This window comes from Oryctolagus cuniculus, chromosome 10 (assembly GCF_964237555.1).
Source record: "Oryctolagus cuniculus chromosome 10, mOryCun1.1, whole genome shotgun sequence".
NCBI lineage: Eukaryota > Metazoa > Chordata > Mammalia > Lagomorpha > Leporidae > Oryctolagus > Oryctolagus cuniculus.
This window is the reverse complement of record NC_091441.1, coordinates 91,563,102-91,578,479: the sequence shown is the minus strand read 5'-3', so window position 1 is coordinate 91,578,479 and position 15,378 is coordinate 91,563,102. Positions and strand designations below refer to the sequence as shown.

The 15,378-nt window shown below is 49.8% G+C and overlaps 1 protein-coding gene across 9 annotated transcripts in view; it reads left to right on the top strand.

Annotated features, from left to right (window-relative positions):
• PXK (PX domain containing serine/threonine kinase like) overlaps nucleotides 1–14,907 on the top strand; it is a 96,509-nt gene extending 81,602 nt beyond the window's left edge. For 2 of the 9 annotated variants that reach the window (XM_002713274.5, XM_017343903.3), the window contains 5 exons: nucleotides 683–760; nucleotides 1,248–1,334; nucleotides 2,980–3,049; nucleotides 3,985–4,047; nucleotides 13,711–14,907. In XM_002713274.5, coding sequence (XP_002713320.2) covers nucleotides 683–760; nucleotides 1,248–1,334; nucleotides 2,980–3,049; nucleotides 3,985–4,047; nucleotides 13,711–13,928 — 516 coding nt within the window. In that variant the 3' untranslated portion in view covers nucleotides 13,929–14,907. Of the gene's footprint in view, nucleotides 1–682; nucleotides 761–1,247; nucleotides 1,335–2,979; nucleotides 3,050–3,984; nucleotides 4,048–9,750; nucleotides 9,784–12,165; nucleotides 12,200–13,710 lie in introns of all 9 variants that reach the window. The other 7 variants (XM_051851521.2, XM_051851520.2, XM_008260844.3 and 4 more) reach the window with 7 other exon arrangements.
• The last annotated feature ends 471 nt before the right edge of the window (nucleotides 14,908–15,378 follow it).

Here is a 15,378-nt window from a genome sequence, read left to right as displayed (position 1 = left end):
GAAGAGCTTCATCTGGGTCTCCCACATGGGTGGCAGGGGCCCAAATACTTGGAGGCCATTTCTGCTGCTTTCCTAGACATGTTAACAGGAAGCTGGATTGGAAGTTGGAACTGGGACTTGAACTGGCATTCATACGCAATGCCAGCATCACAGATGGCAGCTTAACCCACTGAGCCATACTGCCAGCTCCCCACTGCCATTTGTTGAAGTGACTGTCCTTGTGCGTTCTTGGCACCCTTGTCAAATATCATTTGACCATGTACACAAGGGTTTATTTCTAGGCTGTTTCATTAGTCTGTGCATCTCTCTTTACATCAGTACCACACTGTTTTGATTACGGTTACTAGGTGATAGGTTTGAAAATCAGGAAAAGTGAGGCCTTCAACTTTTCTTTTTCAAGACTATGTTGGTAATTTGGGATCCTACTTGGATTGCTTACAATACATACTATGTTTATTTCTATTTGAATTTTACATGTTCATTGCTAAAACATGCTAGAGCATGAGTGTGTTGGGGCTGTCAGATGTGGCTGGGACAGGACCCGAGGGGACAGCTGTGCCTGTGCTTGACCTTATTCCAGACAACCCCTTTCTTGGCAGTCAGCATCCCATTCATTGAGTCCAGGATGCAGCAGTCTCCAACCTCTTTATCCAATGGATTATGTACTTTCTCCTCTTTTCAGATCCCCTCAAAGTTAAAAGAGGCACTGAGAATTGCCAAAGAATGTATAGAGAAGAGACTTGTAGAAGAACAGAAGCAGGTAAATGGGTCATAGTTGCTTGCTGCCCTTTCCTGGCTTACCACAGTTGGCTTTGGCGCTCTGGGGCCCCCCTAAACATTCTGTGCATCGTTGGCTGTCAGCCAGGCTTGCACTCTGTGCAGGTTCTTCGCTGTCCTGCCCTTTAGGGACTCGGGCTGGAGGGAAGCAAGTGTGGCCATGAAAGGTGGTCACCCGTGGTGATCATGTCCTGCCAGATGGTAATGTCTCGGGGCACACCTGTGCCATGCTCTTCTGTGAAATAGAGAAAGGCAGTAGGAAGTGGGGGAGCCAGGAAGGCTCGTCCTCTGACAAGCTCTTCTGCCAGGTGTCCAGGCCTGAGACAGGAGGCAGAAGGCTGAGCAGGGAAAGGGTTTTCTTTGTTTTTCTCTAAGTAATTTGATTTAGCGAAACATGTTGGAGATTTTCAACAGGAAGCTGCCATACGTAGGATGTCCTGACCATTGTGGTGGGTTGTGATCTCTTTAAGATTCACCAGCATCGGAGACTGACAAGAGCTCAGTCACACCATGGATCTGAGGAAGAGAGGAAAAAGAGAAAGATTTTAGCTCGAAAGGTAAGGCCCGCCCTCTGGGCTCTCCCTCTGAATCCTTGACTACACGTGAAGAAAATTCTAATTCATGGTACACATATTGAGCATTTATTTATTTATTAAGATTTACTTATATGTTTCAAAGGAAGAGTGATTGAGGGAGAGAAAGAGACAGAAAGAGAGATCTTCCATCTGCTTGTTCATCTTTTCCAGAATGGCTACAGCAGCCTGATCTGAGGGTGGGCCAGGCCTAAGCCAGGGAGCCTGGAATTCCATCCAGGTCTTCTATGCAGGTGGCGCGGCGCAACTACTTGGGCCATCATTTACTGCCTTCCCTGGTGTTAGGCTATCACAAAACACAAAAACACCGGAGTAAGGGAAAGGGTTTATTGGGGAAAACCCAGCAGTCTGGAGGGAAGGGGCGAAGAGGGAAAAAGAGAGAAGGAAAGTGTAATAGAGAGAAGAAGAGAGAGAGAGGAGAGGAGCTAACGAGGAGAGAAGAGAGAGAGAAGAGAGGGGGAGAGCAGAGAGCGCAGAGGAGAGAGAGCCAGAGAGCCACGTGTTCAGGAACAGGTCCTTTAAAAACTTTGCCGGAGAGCGGGCAGGGAAGCAGGAGCAGCGAATCCCATTAGGATGAGGGTGGAGCTTGACACCAGTGGTTGGGCCATGTGGCCACCTGGCTTCCAGCAATTGCGGCCAGGGCTAGAGCCTAGGATGGTATCAGGGTGTAAATCACTCCATAGATAAAACTGTGCCATTTTCCTAACATCCGGTGCATTAGCAGGAAGCTGGATCAGAGGCAGAGCAGCCAGGATGTGAACCAGTGCTTTAGCGTGGGATGCGACATCACAAGAGTTTGCTGAGCTCAGTGACCTCCCCAGTGGTGCCCACTTAATGACAGAGGTTGTGTTGTGTCTCTTTGAAAGCTGAAACAACTTCCAGATGAGTGGTTTGCAGTTTTTTTTTTTTTTTAATTTTTTTGTTTCTGGACATTTTTATTATTATTATTATTATTTTATTTTTTTGACAGGCAGAGTGGACAGTGAGAGAGAGAGAGACAGAGAGAAAGGTCTTCCTTTGCCATTGGTTCACCCTCCAATGGCTGCCGCGGCCGGCGCACCGCGCTGATCGATGGCAGGAGCCAGGTGCTTCTCCTGGTCTCCCATGGGGTGCAGGGCCCAAGGACTTGGGCCATCCTCCACTGCACTCCCTGGCCATTGCAGAGAGCTGGCCTGGAAGAGGAGCAACCGGGACAGAATCCGGTGCCCTGACCGGGACTAGAACCCGGTGTGCCGGCACCGCAAGGTGGAGGATTAGCCTAGTGAGCTGCAGCGCCGGCTGGTTTGCAGCTTTTAAAAAAGAGTCATGTGCTGTCAGCAGAGAAATGGACCATCCAGTTTCTAGACACACTGGGCTGCTCGTGGCACAATGTAACTGGAAGAAATGATTGCCTGAGACAGAGAAGTCAGCACTCTGGGTTTCATTCTCTCTGTAGTCTCAGCCTGTGGCTTCTTCACTGGGTCATGTTGTAAGGCCGTATGACCTTGTCTGTAGCTAGTATAACTGCATGTCTGCCGAATGTCTTTATTCTAATTTCCAGATTCACTGTTTTTTTTTTTTTCTTTTTTGTTTCTCTCCTCCCCCTCCCTTTATTTTTTTATTTGTAAAGAAGTCGAAACGATCTGCTATTGAAAATAATGAAGAGCAGTCCATGAAGTACAACAACTCCAATAACTCAGGTAACTGCTTAGAGACTGTAGTAGGGCCCAGGACCCCGGGCTCAGTGTCAGGAGTCTGTAGTGAGTCCAAAGGTTGTGGCTTCTGCTGGCCAGAAACTGGGCAGTGTTAATGGATGCAGAGAACAGCAGAACTCTGTCCCTGTGCATGAGTGCAGCAGTATGCGTAGGCTCCCCACACGCAAGTGCTAGAAGGAAGCGCAGAGGTTATTGGTGCTCAGCTGTTTCACTGATGGCCACACTCTAGCAACCAAAGACACAGAAACCATGGAAGAAACACAGACCCAACTTTAAACGCAAGGCTGTCTGTTTTCCACTGGAGCCTGCTAGACAGGAATGACCCCATCTGTCTGCTCTTTGGGCTCCTTCCACATTAGGCCGGAGAATATCTTCTCGGATTTCCCTGCAGTGGGGAGATACTAAGAACTTGGGAATCTCTGAAATAGAACAAGATTATCAGGTCTCCAGAATTCACTGAATTTACTGAAAAGGCCTAGGAAATCCACAGACTGAATTGGCTGACCTCTAACTGTTCCTAATGATAACATGGAACTTCTTAGAGAGGGCATTGCTGACCGGATGCCAGGGGTAGGGGTTCTCTGCACTTCTCTGCCGTTTGTGGCTACTCTCATTTGTCACCACCCAGTTGCGTAAGCCATGGACTGGGCAAAGTTGGTTTCATACCGGGCAGGCTGTGGGGAGCCACCAAGGCAATGAGCCTCCCGTGGCCTGGGGAAGGAAGCAAGCCCTGGGGGGTGGGGAGGGTGGAGCCTGTGGCTGCTGGATTCAGTCTGAATTTTCCATCCCTTGTCACTTTGTCCCACAGGCCCACATGCTAAGCCACATATAGCGTCTCAGACAGCCGTGGGTCTGACTCGGGCCAAGTCCCAGATATCTTCCTTTGGTCCGCATAAGGGTTTCTCTGGGTTTTATCTTAGCAGGGTCTGGGGCCAGCTCACCTCTCACATCCCCGTCCTCGCCGACTCCACCCTCTACAGCAGGTAAGTAATGAGGTAAGGGCACATCCCTCCCTTCTCACCACCAGTAGGAGGAGCGGGCCCCTTTCTCTTCCTGCCGTGCCCTGGGACCGAGCGTGTCAGGAGCTCCAGCAGCGTGAGTGCAGATGCGCTGTGTCCCCCAGGAGAGCTGAGGGCTGAGATGTCTGAGCGCTGCGTTCTCAGGGAATGGACCGGTTTCAGGGCCGCTTGCTGCCCCTGGGCTCACGCTTGCTTTCTGCTCAGAAGCCTCCTGCAGTGGAGTCTGTGCAGATCAGGCTTGTCCTGGGACACACCTGACTGAACGAAGCAGGTGCAGTGCTGCTTGGAGCCCTGTCCTGCCAGAGTGCTCCTTGCAGGGAGCCGCCCCCCCCCCCCCGCCAAGTGTGGCCTTGTCTCTGAGCAAAACCACTAAGATGCCTCGGTGCGGGGCTGAGAGAGCCACCAAGTCGCTGGTTTCCTGATACCTGTTTGCCCTATAATGTATGCAATTATCAGTATATCTCTGTCCTTCGTCTTTGTTTATCCTTTGTGAACTGAATAAGATACTAGGAATTTGCTTTGAAAAATGTGCAAAGATGGTATGGTGGAGACTACTTATAACCTGTGATTCTGTGGAGTAGCACGATACTTCCTTCTTTCATTTCTGACCTAACCATTTTGTTAGCCCATAAAGACACATTGGGACACCAGGACTGCCTTTCATTTCTTAAATGAACCAGATGTTCTAGATAGCTGAGGAGCTGGTTCTGTGTCTCAGGGCTGGGTTTGGAAGGGCTCCCTTGGCTCTTGGAAACACAGTTCTTGGCAGGGGTTGATAGGTGAACTGACAGTACCATAGCCACTAATGCTTAAGGTGGCTCCCAGGAGCTCCCAAGGGCATTACCAGCTGCTCTCAAGCGCTCCCACTGAACCCCTTAAAAAAACAACAAAGGAACTACTTCAAAAAAATATATATATATATTTATTAGAAAGGCAGAGTGACAGGGTTGGGGGAGAGATATTCCATTTGTTGTTTCACTTCCTAAATTCTGAGAGTATCTGGGGCTGTGCCAGTCAGAAGCCAGGAGCCAGGAACTCCAGCCAGGTCTCCTGTGTGGGTGGCAGGAATCCAGGTACTCGGGCCATCACTGCTGCCTGTCAGGCACTTTAGCAGGAAGCTGGGTCAGAAGCACAGCGTAGCCAGCACTCACTGGAACCGGCACTCTGGTGTGGAATGTGGGCATCCCAGGCGGTGGCTTAACCCTCTGTTGCACAACATCACTCCCTGAAGAAACTGGTTTGAATGATCTACTTCCAGCTGGTGGGTGTCTCTCCCTGCTGGCTGAGAAGGGTGGCTTACCGCAGAAGGACTCGGAGCCAGGGCCTGTTTTGAGTAGCAAAGTGCCTGGCTCATGGGGATGGTATGCTTGCCCTTGTCCCACTTGGCCAGCAGGTTCTCCAGGGATTGATCCAGACAGAGCAGACTACCCTGTCTTCCACAGAGATGACTTGGTTAGACAGATCAGACGTTTCTGAAGACCCACTGCCCCCACAATACTGAGGCGTTTTGTTAGAAGATGGGATCTTAATTTCACACCGTTTGGACATAGGAAAAGAACTGGAGAAAGTGGCTGGAATTCATAGACTGTCGATTACAAAGCGAGGGGTTGGGTTCAGATTCCGACCACCTCATGGTGTGCATTCACTGTGATCCTGGCCACCATCTGCCCTTTCTCATCTGTAAATGAATTCACAGTCTTGTGAAGTCTTTCGGGGGGAAATTCTCTGCTTCATCTGTGCTGTACATGGGAGCTGCTGTGTGCAGGAGCAAGCTTTCGCGGGGTGAGGAAACATTTAGAGAGAAGAGAAGTAGGAATGTGGTAATCCGAGGTGACGCTGGAAGAGCTTGGTGGCCGGGGCAGGGCTGTGGACTTGCCAGTGCCCACCCGAGGGGGAGGGTGAGCATGAGGGTGAAGAGGCAGGGGAGGCGGGGCAAGCACAGTGCCTGGCAGGGGTGAGAGGCTCCCAGCGACTCACTGACTTCTTTCCTGCATCTCCTTTAATGTTTTGGTGACAAAATTACGGACTCAGCCCCAGGAGTCATACTCTGACCTCTGCTGGCCATCTCTTATTAACGCAGCTCATACAGATAATAGCTAACATTTAGCATCTGCCAGAAAAAAATACCATGTCCGGCCCTAAATGGGACCCCCTGTGGATTTATTCATTCCATATGCATTTACTGAGGGCCTCTGGTTTGCCAGGTACTAGACTTGGCCTTGGGACCCAGGGATGCACAGACCAGGCCTGAGATAATCTGAGGCCATATTCCCAGCACCTCTCAGGAGCCTCCAAATGACAGACATGGTGCAGGCAGGTGGAGGTCCACTCCGGTAGCTTTTGCTCCCATAGTTCCCGCTAAGTAAAGGGTCTACACTTGAAAAACAAGCAACAGCTTGAGCGTTGTTGTGTGCCGGGCTTTGGGGAGGCCCCAGCAGGTGTCATGCTGTCCCCACAGCAGATGCCAGGGAGATCTTCATGGATGGGTCCACATAGGCTTGCCGTGCCTCCATGGCCTGTGCGGGCTGAGGGCAGGACTCTTGGCCTCTCTGGCTGGGCCGCCCCTGCTTAGACAGATTCCTCCTCAGAGGACAAGAAGACCCACTTCTTGTCGGGCTCATTTTTCTTGCTGCCTCTTTGACCGCTGCTTGCCTTGCTCCTCGATTTGTATCTACTCCAACATCTTTGCTTCTAAGCCAACTCTGTGGTTTTAAGTCAAGGATAGTTTCTTCCCGCTTGATGATGAAGTGCCATTGTTAGACGTGAGAGACAATGCTTTATTTTCAAGGGCTAGCATGAATTCCTACAAAAGGCAGCGTCTCAGACGCAGCTCAACCAGAGAACCCTTGAGAACTGTCTCATCCATCAGGGAACCTAAGTGTGAGAGCCACCACTTGCTGGTGGGACCTTGGGCAATGCGCTTGGTATATGAGGATAATAACAGCGCCTGCCTTGTTGGGTGAATAGGAGGCTTCACTGCGTTCCTGTGTCAAGGACTTGGGAAAGCCCCTGGTGCTTAGCCTTCAGGACACTTAATTACTGAGACCTGGAATGAGTCACTGCCCATGTCTGGGTTTTGGTTACCTTCTCTGCACAGGACCAAAAGACCATCTCCCAGATCCTTCTAATCAAGCAAACACTGCGTCCAGTGTGGACCCTGTCTTTTGGCAGTTTGCTCAGTGATAGATCAACAGCAGTAGATCAGCTTAGGCAAGTTCAGTTCACAGCAGTTGCTTTCTCACTCAAAGCATCAATTTCAAATGCGTTTATGATGGCTAAATGTGCTCTTGATGTGGGGTCCTTCTAAGATAGGGCAGAAGTGACGGATGTTTCTATGTAGACGGGTCTTGCCCTTATGAGCCTTTTCCAGAAATTGCACCAGGGCCTGGGGCCCCTTGCTTTTCTTACTGCAGCTCCCTCCCCTGGGGCCTCCTCTTGAGGTCCTTACCAAACTGATGAGAGAGAGAATATTTCCCCGTGTCTGTGTCTGTCTGTGTCTGTGGGTGGGTTGGGATTCTTGAATGCTCTTTTGCTAGGACCCCTATTTTTTGCAGTGAGAACTCCTTGCACTTTTTTTTTTTTTTTTTTTCTCTGCTAAAGGCTGTTTCCTGCTGAAGAAGGTCACTCTTTCAGCAACTTCAACATTTTTTATCCTGACTTATCTCATGGTAAATGTCACCAACTAGCGTTTCTGCTCCGTGCTCGCAGAGCTGTGTGGTTTAAAAGGTCCCGATTTGCACACACACCAGGACTGTGCTTGCACTGCCCTTTGGAAGCCGGCAGGCCCACTGCCTTGCCATTGTTTTGTTTAAGCCAGGTTTGCAAAACAGCATTTTTCAAAAGTAAAATAAGCCAGAGGCCCTGAACTGCTGTTGTTGTTTTTAGCTAATTGTATCTGGTATATTTTGAAGACTTCTTTTGTGCCAGGCACTATTTTCCAAGTGCTGTTGTCAGTCTCTTTAATCCCCATGAATACCTTCCTTCTCAGTCAGAGTGGATTCCTGCACAACTCCATCTTGCAGATGAAGAATTGAGCTCTCATAGCGTTGAGATACTTTGCTCAAGGTCGCACAAACAGAGGGGTGGGAGAGCTGGGGTTTGAACTTTGTCCCTCACCCCAATTTATTGAGGGCCTGCTTGTTTTCCGAGGGCACTCCAGGGCCCATGCTGTTAAGCATTGTGCCTGGCTGGCCGGAGAACCCTGAACGCAGTCAGAACTGCAGGGCTTGACTCCAGCTCTGCCCCTTTCAGACTGTACCCCTGGGGAAGAGAGCTCCATTTTCTTGACTGTGCCTGTAAAGGTAGGTGGTGTCCGTGGCCAGGCCTTCTAAGCAGTAAAGTACTATCCGATAGGAGCTAGGAGTACTGCGACCGGGGTTCCAAGAGAAAGCTTGTTGGGTGTGAGGGACAGCCCGGCTGTGAGAATCAATGGGGGAAGGTAAGCTTCGCGGGTGAGGAGCTGGAGGAGGGATCATGGAGCCTGTGGCACAGAGAGGGACAGAGAGCTGAACAGCTGGCTGTCTTGTGCCTTAGTAAGTCTGTTTTCCCCCTTTGTTCATTCTTCATAAGGATGGATTAGGGGCGAACAAGACTTACTAAGGCACGCAAAAGAGATGAACTTGTTTAGAATGTTGGCCTAGTGAGATCCGAGTCTGAATCGTGAGCTAGGCTCAAACAGATGTCCCTGCCCTAAGAACTGCCTCTCTCAAAGCCACACAGAAGCAAAGCAGCAGCCATCTCAGGGACAGGCGTTGGTCACTGGAGGGTGGGGCTGCTCTCAAAGGTCACCCCCACTCTTAAGCCCAGGTCCCAAGGGTAGATAAGCTTCTCCCCAGGGGCATCCAGGGAAGGGCAGAAAGGGGCGGCGGGAATTCCCAGCATCCTTTGTTCCCCCTGGAGCTGTCTTGCTGTGAGGGGTCAGTCCGCTGTCCAGCCCCTCCCAGGGGAAGGAATGTCCCTCCTGGCAGCAGGGTCAGAGGTGGTTCTTAGGAATGCCGGAATTTTATGGGATTTTAAGCAGGGATCCAGTTGTTTCAAAGACAAAAACGTTTGCCTTGGTTTTTTTCTTTTTAAATGAGTTTAAGCTTTCAGTAACCTGCTGCTTCAGCCTCCGGACCCCAGGAGCCTCACGGGAAGGGGGCTCAGACCCTGCCGGGGGGTCTCCTCCCTGGACCCCAGGAGCCTCACGGGAAGGGGGCTCAGACCCTGCCGGGGGTTTCCTCCCTGGCCTCGCCTGCACTCTCGCTCCTCTGTCCTGGAGACAAGGGGCGCGTCTTGTGTGTTCTCTGTCTTGACCAACTGGCGCTGCTTGATAACAGCAGCATGCAGCCTGCTCCTGAGGGGAGGGGAGCCTCCATGGCTCTTCTCAGAGGAGCGCTGTGCTTACTAATGAATAAAGCAGGGCCTGACTGGCTCCAGGACCAGGACATGTGGCGGGGACAGGGACTCCTCGGTTGCTCTGCCACGGGCCCAGTAACAGCCACTCTCGTGTGCTTCGTGAATCTGTTCCAAAACAGCCTCCTGTCGCAGTGAGATTACTCGGCACGTGATGTAGACTGATATTTTATTGTCTGTTACTGTTTGATTCAATGACACTAAAATCTGAATAATGACTCGTGTCCTCTCTCTCTCTCTCTCTCTCTCTCTCTTTCTCTTTGCCGTTTTCAGTAGAGCATGCACCATTTTGAACGTGAATTTTCGGTAAAGTAAGCTATGCTGATTTCTCTGGCTTTAAAGATGCTCTGTTTCTGTATGGGAAGTAGGACCCGGTGCATCTTGATCACAGCAGTGATGAAGTGGGAAGGCAAACTGAGACCGTTCCCTTGTCTGACTATTTAAATGAAACACAGCATCTTTAAAAAGCACCCAGTGACATCATCTATCTTCATTTCATTTTCATTATGACCTTCCAAGTCTTCATTTTCACTCTGACTTCACTTTTTTAAATACAGCGCTGAAACCTGTACATCAACTGCATGGCATTTTGGCATATTTTAATTTTGGAAACCATGGCTGCAGAAGTGCTGGTTCTTAGTGACTCTGATGGAGGGGAAGGGTGTTAGGCAGCTGAGTTCTCAGTTACAGGGAGACGTCTTACTGGCTTTTACAACCTCGAAGGGGGAAATCAGTTCTTTCTAATGCATCCTCACTAGTGCTCAAGTTGAGACAAGAGTACAGCCTCTCATCTGCCTGAGCCAAAGGTGAAAGTGGTTCACCAGAGCCGGGGTGCTGCTCGCTGCCAGGGCTCGTGGCTCTCCACTGACTCCCAAGGGTAGGAGGTAGGTCTACTGTTGCTCTAGTGTGATCTGGAGGCCACCTGGCCTCCCCACCTGTTTACGTGGACCACAAAGAGCTTGGAGCTGCAGAGACCAATAGACTGCCCACTGTTGAAAGGCCTGAGGACAGGAATGCTCGGGCATCCTTTCCAGGAGGCAGCGGAGGATGCTCCTGGCATGGCGTCCCACCCCCGACACGGATCTACCCTGCACTCTCGCTGCAGCAGCCTGTGCTGTCTTCCAGGGCCTCCACTGGACTGCCAGGTTCCCACGGGGTTTGGTGCATAGGATCCTGGGGAGGGTGGAGTTTTCAGTTCATAGGGTTTTTGTCTAGGAGAAAGTGAGACGGGAGAGACCAGCACTGGCCTGGGTCTCATTGTCGATGAGCTGGCTCCAAGCACCCCGTCCTGGTGTATTCCCTTAGCCATCCGCACTAATGTGGAATATGTCTGCTCTTGTCCATAGCCTGGGATAAGGCTATTGGAGGCCTTTTGGTGGGGAGGAACTCATTCTCCTCCTTGCCATTGTTACCAACATGTTGCCTAGCTGCAGTCCCAGTGGACCTTTTTTTCCAATGATTTTTCTTTAACGGATGCATATTTATTTATGCAGTACATGTGACAGCAGAGCAGGGTAATTGAACACTCATTTCATTTATCATTTCTGTGTTGGTAACATTTGCACCTAGAATTTCAAGTGTCTGGTTGGCCATGAGGCCAAAGTGAATAGTTGGTTCCCTCTGAGCTCAACTAGTTTTGTTCAGTGCCAAGAGGGCAGCCCGTACTCCTGAGCCCACCCCCTAGTCCTGGGTCTCACTGCCCAGAATTCTGGGCTGGAGGAGTAGCTGGTTTCTGGATGGTCAGTTCCAAGTCTTTAATAAAATTCTAAGGCTGCTGCAGCTCAGAGCCTGTCTTCTGATTTTTTATTTTTATTTTTTTAAGATTTATCTATCTATTTGAAAGGCAGAGTTACAGAGAAGCAGAGGTGGTGGGTGGGTGGGGGTGTGTCTTCCATCCCGCTGGTTCACTCTGCAGATGGCTACAATGGCTGGAACTGCGCTGATCTGATACCAGGAGCCAGGAGCTTCTTCTGGGTCCCCCATGCTGGTGCAGGGGCCCAAGGACTTGGGCCATCTTCTGCTTTCCCAGGCCATAGCAAAGAGCTGGATTGGAAGTGGTGTAGCCAGGACTCTAATTGGTGCCCATATGGGATGCTGGCACTGCAGGCGGCAGCCGTACCCACTGTGCCACAGTGTCAGCTCTTCTTCTGGTTCTTAACCCTGCAGTGATTCTTCTGAGAAGCACTCTTTATGGGCCTTGAATTCTAGTCCAGAGTGTGCTGCCTTTTGGGGTGGGAGCGCCCTGAAAGGGCGTTGCACCCACTTACCCCTAAGTGGGCCAAGCTCACTTCCCCAGACCCTCTTGGTTGCTACAGTCACCAACTCCAAGTTCCTAGACCTCAGCAAAGGTCTCCTGCCTCCTGGAATCTCACGGGTCACTCTCCCAAAGTCCTTCAGAGGATGCTTCTGTCACTTGCTCATTCACTCCAGTTCTCTCACTCAGTGGTCACTTCAGACTTAGTCTTTTTTATCTTTATAACCCTGTGACTTAAAGCCAGGAACATATGCCCACAATCCACCCTGGCAGAGAACATAATGGAACTCCATTCATGATAGTTATTGTATAGGACCAATGAAAATCACATGTTGCTCATTTGTCTGTATTTAATGTTTGTATTGCTCTATTATTTAAGAATTCCAAGACTACACAGCATGAGTGTGTGTATTTGTGTGGTGCTTTATTTTCAGCTGCCTTAGGTTTGGGTAAAAGATGTAAAGGAAGGTAAGTGGTTTTCTATGAACTGCAAGACTAACTGGTGCCTGTCACACCTGGTGAAAGGGATGTCCTTGAGTGTTGTTTTTTTTTTTTTTGTAATCCTGAGCCGCTCCTCCCCACCAGTTCACATGGTGATAGGTGTCTGTACTGGTAGCAGTGGATGTCTCCCTGGTGTAGCTGGAGGAGGGGGAGAGGGTACAGGCAGCAACAGGCAGGTGGAGTCTTGGGGAGCTGCCACATTCACAGGGGACCCATTGTCAAACAGGAGAGTTCTTTAAGGCAGGGTTGTTTCTGCAGTCAGTGTTTGTCACTCATCCATTCAGACACTCAAATTCAAGTTGCAAAGACGTGTGCCCGGGAACTGAGAGAAGTGGCAGATACCTGCCCAGTGCCCTTCTCCTTGCCCACTGGAGTGCGGCCCAGCATCCCAGTGTCTCCTGATGCTCCTGCAGACGGCGATTAGTGCAGCTCCATTGTGCTCCTCCTTGGGCTGCAGAGGAAAGAATGGCGCTTGAGGAAGCCTCCTCCCTCCCTGAGGGTGCCACTGCCAGGGAGACACCTGTGCCCCCTGCTTGTGTTGCCAACATTTATATCTTACGTTCTTTAATGCAACCTAATAGAAAATAGTTATTCGAGACAGACGCCCTGGGGAATGTAAAACCCAGCAGACACTGGTTCCTTGCTAAGAATCCTAAGTGATTTGTCATTTTATATGACATCACACCCTTCAAACACCATGGTTGTTGGAGCAGCTAAAGAACTGTTCTTCCGTTATGACTAACTGACATTCATGGCCACCTAACTCTGCATACAGATGCCTATCTTTAATTGCTGGCTCAGAAGTAGGGAGAGCTGCCCGCAACCTGACTAAAGTAGCTGGTGGAACTCTTCTTTTGGGATGACCATGACTCAGATTTGGAAATAGAGTCAGCTTCATTTAATGCAGAGGGTGGCTTTCATATAACTGCGCTATTTGTCAACAATCTTTTCTTCCATGACTATTATTTGAGGAAAACAACAGCCTTTAAATAATTCATCTTTGATGCTTCTAGTTCTTTTTAAAATTCAGGTATTTGAAAGGCAGATAGATACACATAGAGATAGCAAGCTCCCATCCATTGATTGACTCTCCAAATGCCCAAAGCTTTGGCCAGGGCTGGACCAGGGCTGAAGCTGAGCCAGGAACTCAAGCCAGGTCTTCCACACGAGTAGCAGGGACTCAATGACTTGAGCCATCAGCACCACCTCCCAGTCTCCATTAGCAGGAAGCTGGGGGTCAGGAGCCAGGGCTGGGCATCAAAGCCAGGCACTCTGACACAGGATGCAGGCACCTTAACCAGCGTCTTAACCATCAGGCCCCTTTTGTTGGATATTTTTGAAAGCAAGCATTGAGTATCTTGGCCCCCCTGCAGCGTGTGTCACGTCCCCTCTGTCCAGGACTGAGCAGCAGCATGCTCGGCGGCAGCTGCTGGAGAGGTGGGCACTAACTGTCGCCTTTCCCCCTTTCTCCTCCACAGGCCTATCTGCATTACCTCCACCACCGCCACCGCCACCTCCGCCTCCACCACCAGCAGCTCCCTTGCCTCCAGCGGGCACAGAGGCGCCTGCACAGCTCTTGCCCCAGGCTGTGAACGGTGTGAGCCGAGGGGCCCTGCTCAGTTCCATCCAGAATTTCCAGAAAGGGACTCTGAGGAAAGCCGAAACGTGTGACCACAGTGCTCCCAGGATCGGCTGAGGCTTCCTGTTTACACTTGGAGGGAAAGTCCTTCCCCCGCCACTCCCACCCTCTGACCCTCTTCGCGGCTGAGCTGTTGAGCACTGTCTCGCAGATGCCCCAGTCAGGCTGGCACTGCTGCCTTAAGGAGCATCTTGCCCCTGGACTAGCAGTGTCAGGTCCTGCTCATCCTCTCACGGCATCTCTTTGGGGCAGCAGAGTAGTGGAATCAGTGTTTCCACCAACTAAAGGAAACGGACAGAAAAACAGACAGTGAGGACAGCGAACGGCCTTTGTCTTGCAGTTTCTCCCACCCCGTCAGACAGCTCCTCTCACAGTTCACTTCTCTAAAGCCATTTTCTGGTTATTTCTTAGGGAACTCCCGTTTTTGCAACTTTTACTTCATCCTAGACATTAACACCGTAGCCCACATCATAGTTACGTTGCCAAGTCAGAGAAGCAACTGAGTTCTTCCTTCTCCCCTCAGATAGCATGGGGAAAGTCGGGAAGGGTCTCCTGATTTCCAGTAGGAAATCCAGTGAGGTTCTAGAACTCAGGGCTGCTCAATCAACTCCAGACCCACCGTTCTGTTTAGTTAGAATGTATTGGAACAGACAGAAAAAAATGTTAACATCGGAAAAAGTTCTTACCAGTTAGAGAGGATCTTCTTAATCCTCACCTTTGGGGTTGGGGGCGGGGGGCTGTGTCATTGTAACAAGACAAGTAAATCTGGCATCTATAGAAATCAATTCTGATTTTTTAAGATTTATTCAAATACATCATCTTTTTAATGTTACTCATTTATTAAAAAGATCCTTTATCCTATGATTTGCTTAAATAAACTGCACTTTAAAGGATTATAAATAATCCATTTAAAATTCAAGTACACACATCAGTGTTGGTTACTATGCAGAGAGAATGTCATTGTGTACAGTTTCATGTAATCTGTGACAAATGTTCAGCTGTTATTTTTTATTAAAAGTAAACCATGCCAACAAAATGTGTTGTCTGTAACTTCTTTAGGTATTTCAACTGCACACTTTCAGAGGCACCCTGGTGAGCAACAGTAGATTCACAGTGCTAGCTGCCTTCCTTCCTGTGTGTATTTCATCTCTTATTTTCCCTCCTAAAAACGAACAGTCCTTCTTTAAAAACATTTACTTTTACTTATTTGAAAGGTAGAGACACACAGAGATCTTTCATCTGCTAGCTCACTCCCCAAATACCTGCAAGAGCCAGAGCCAGGCTGAAGCCAGGAGCCCAGAACTCAATATGGATCTCTCCTGTGGGTGGCAGGCATTCTGATATATGCTGTGGAATGTCCCAACCACAGCACCAAGCCACCACCCCAACATTCCTATCTTCTACTTAAAAGCGGGTACCACCAAAATGCTTCTGGAGCAGCTGGGACTCAAACTGTCGTTCAGATGTGGATGCCGCCAGTGTCACTTAACCTGCTGTGCCACAATAC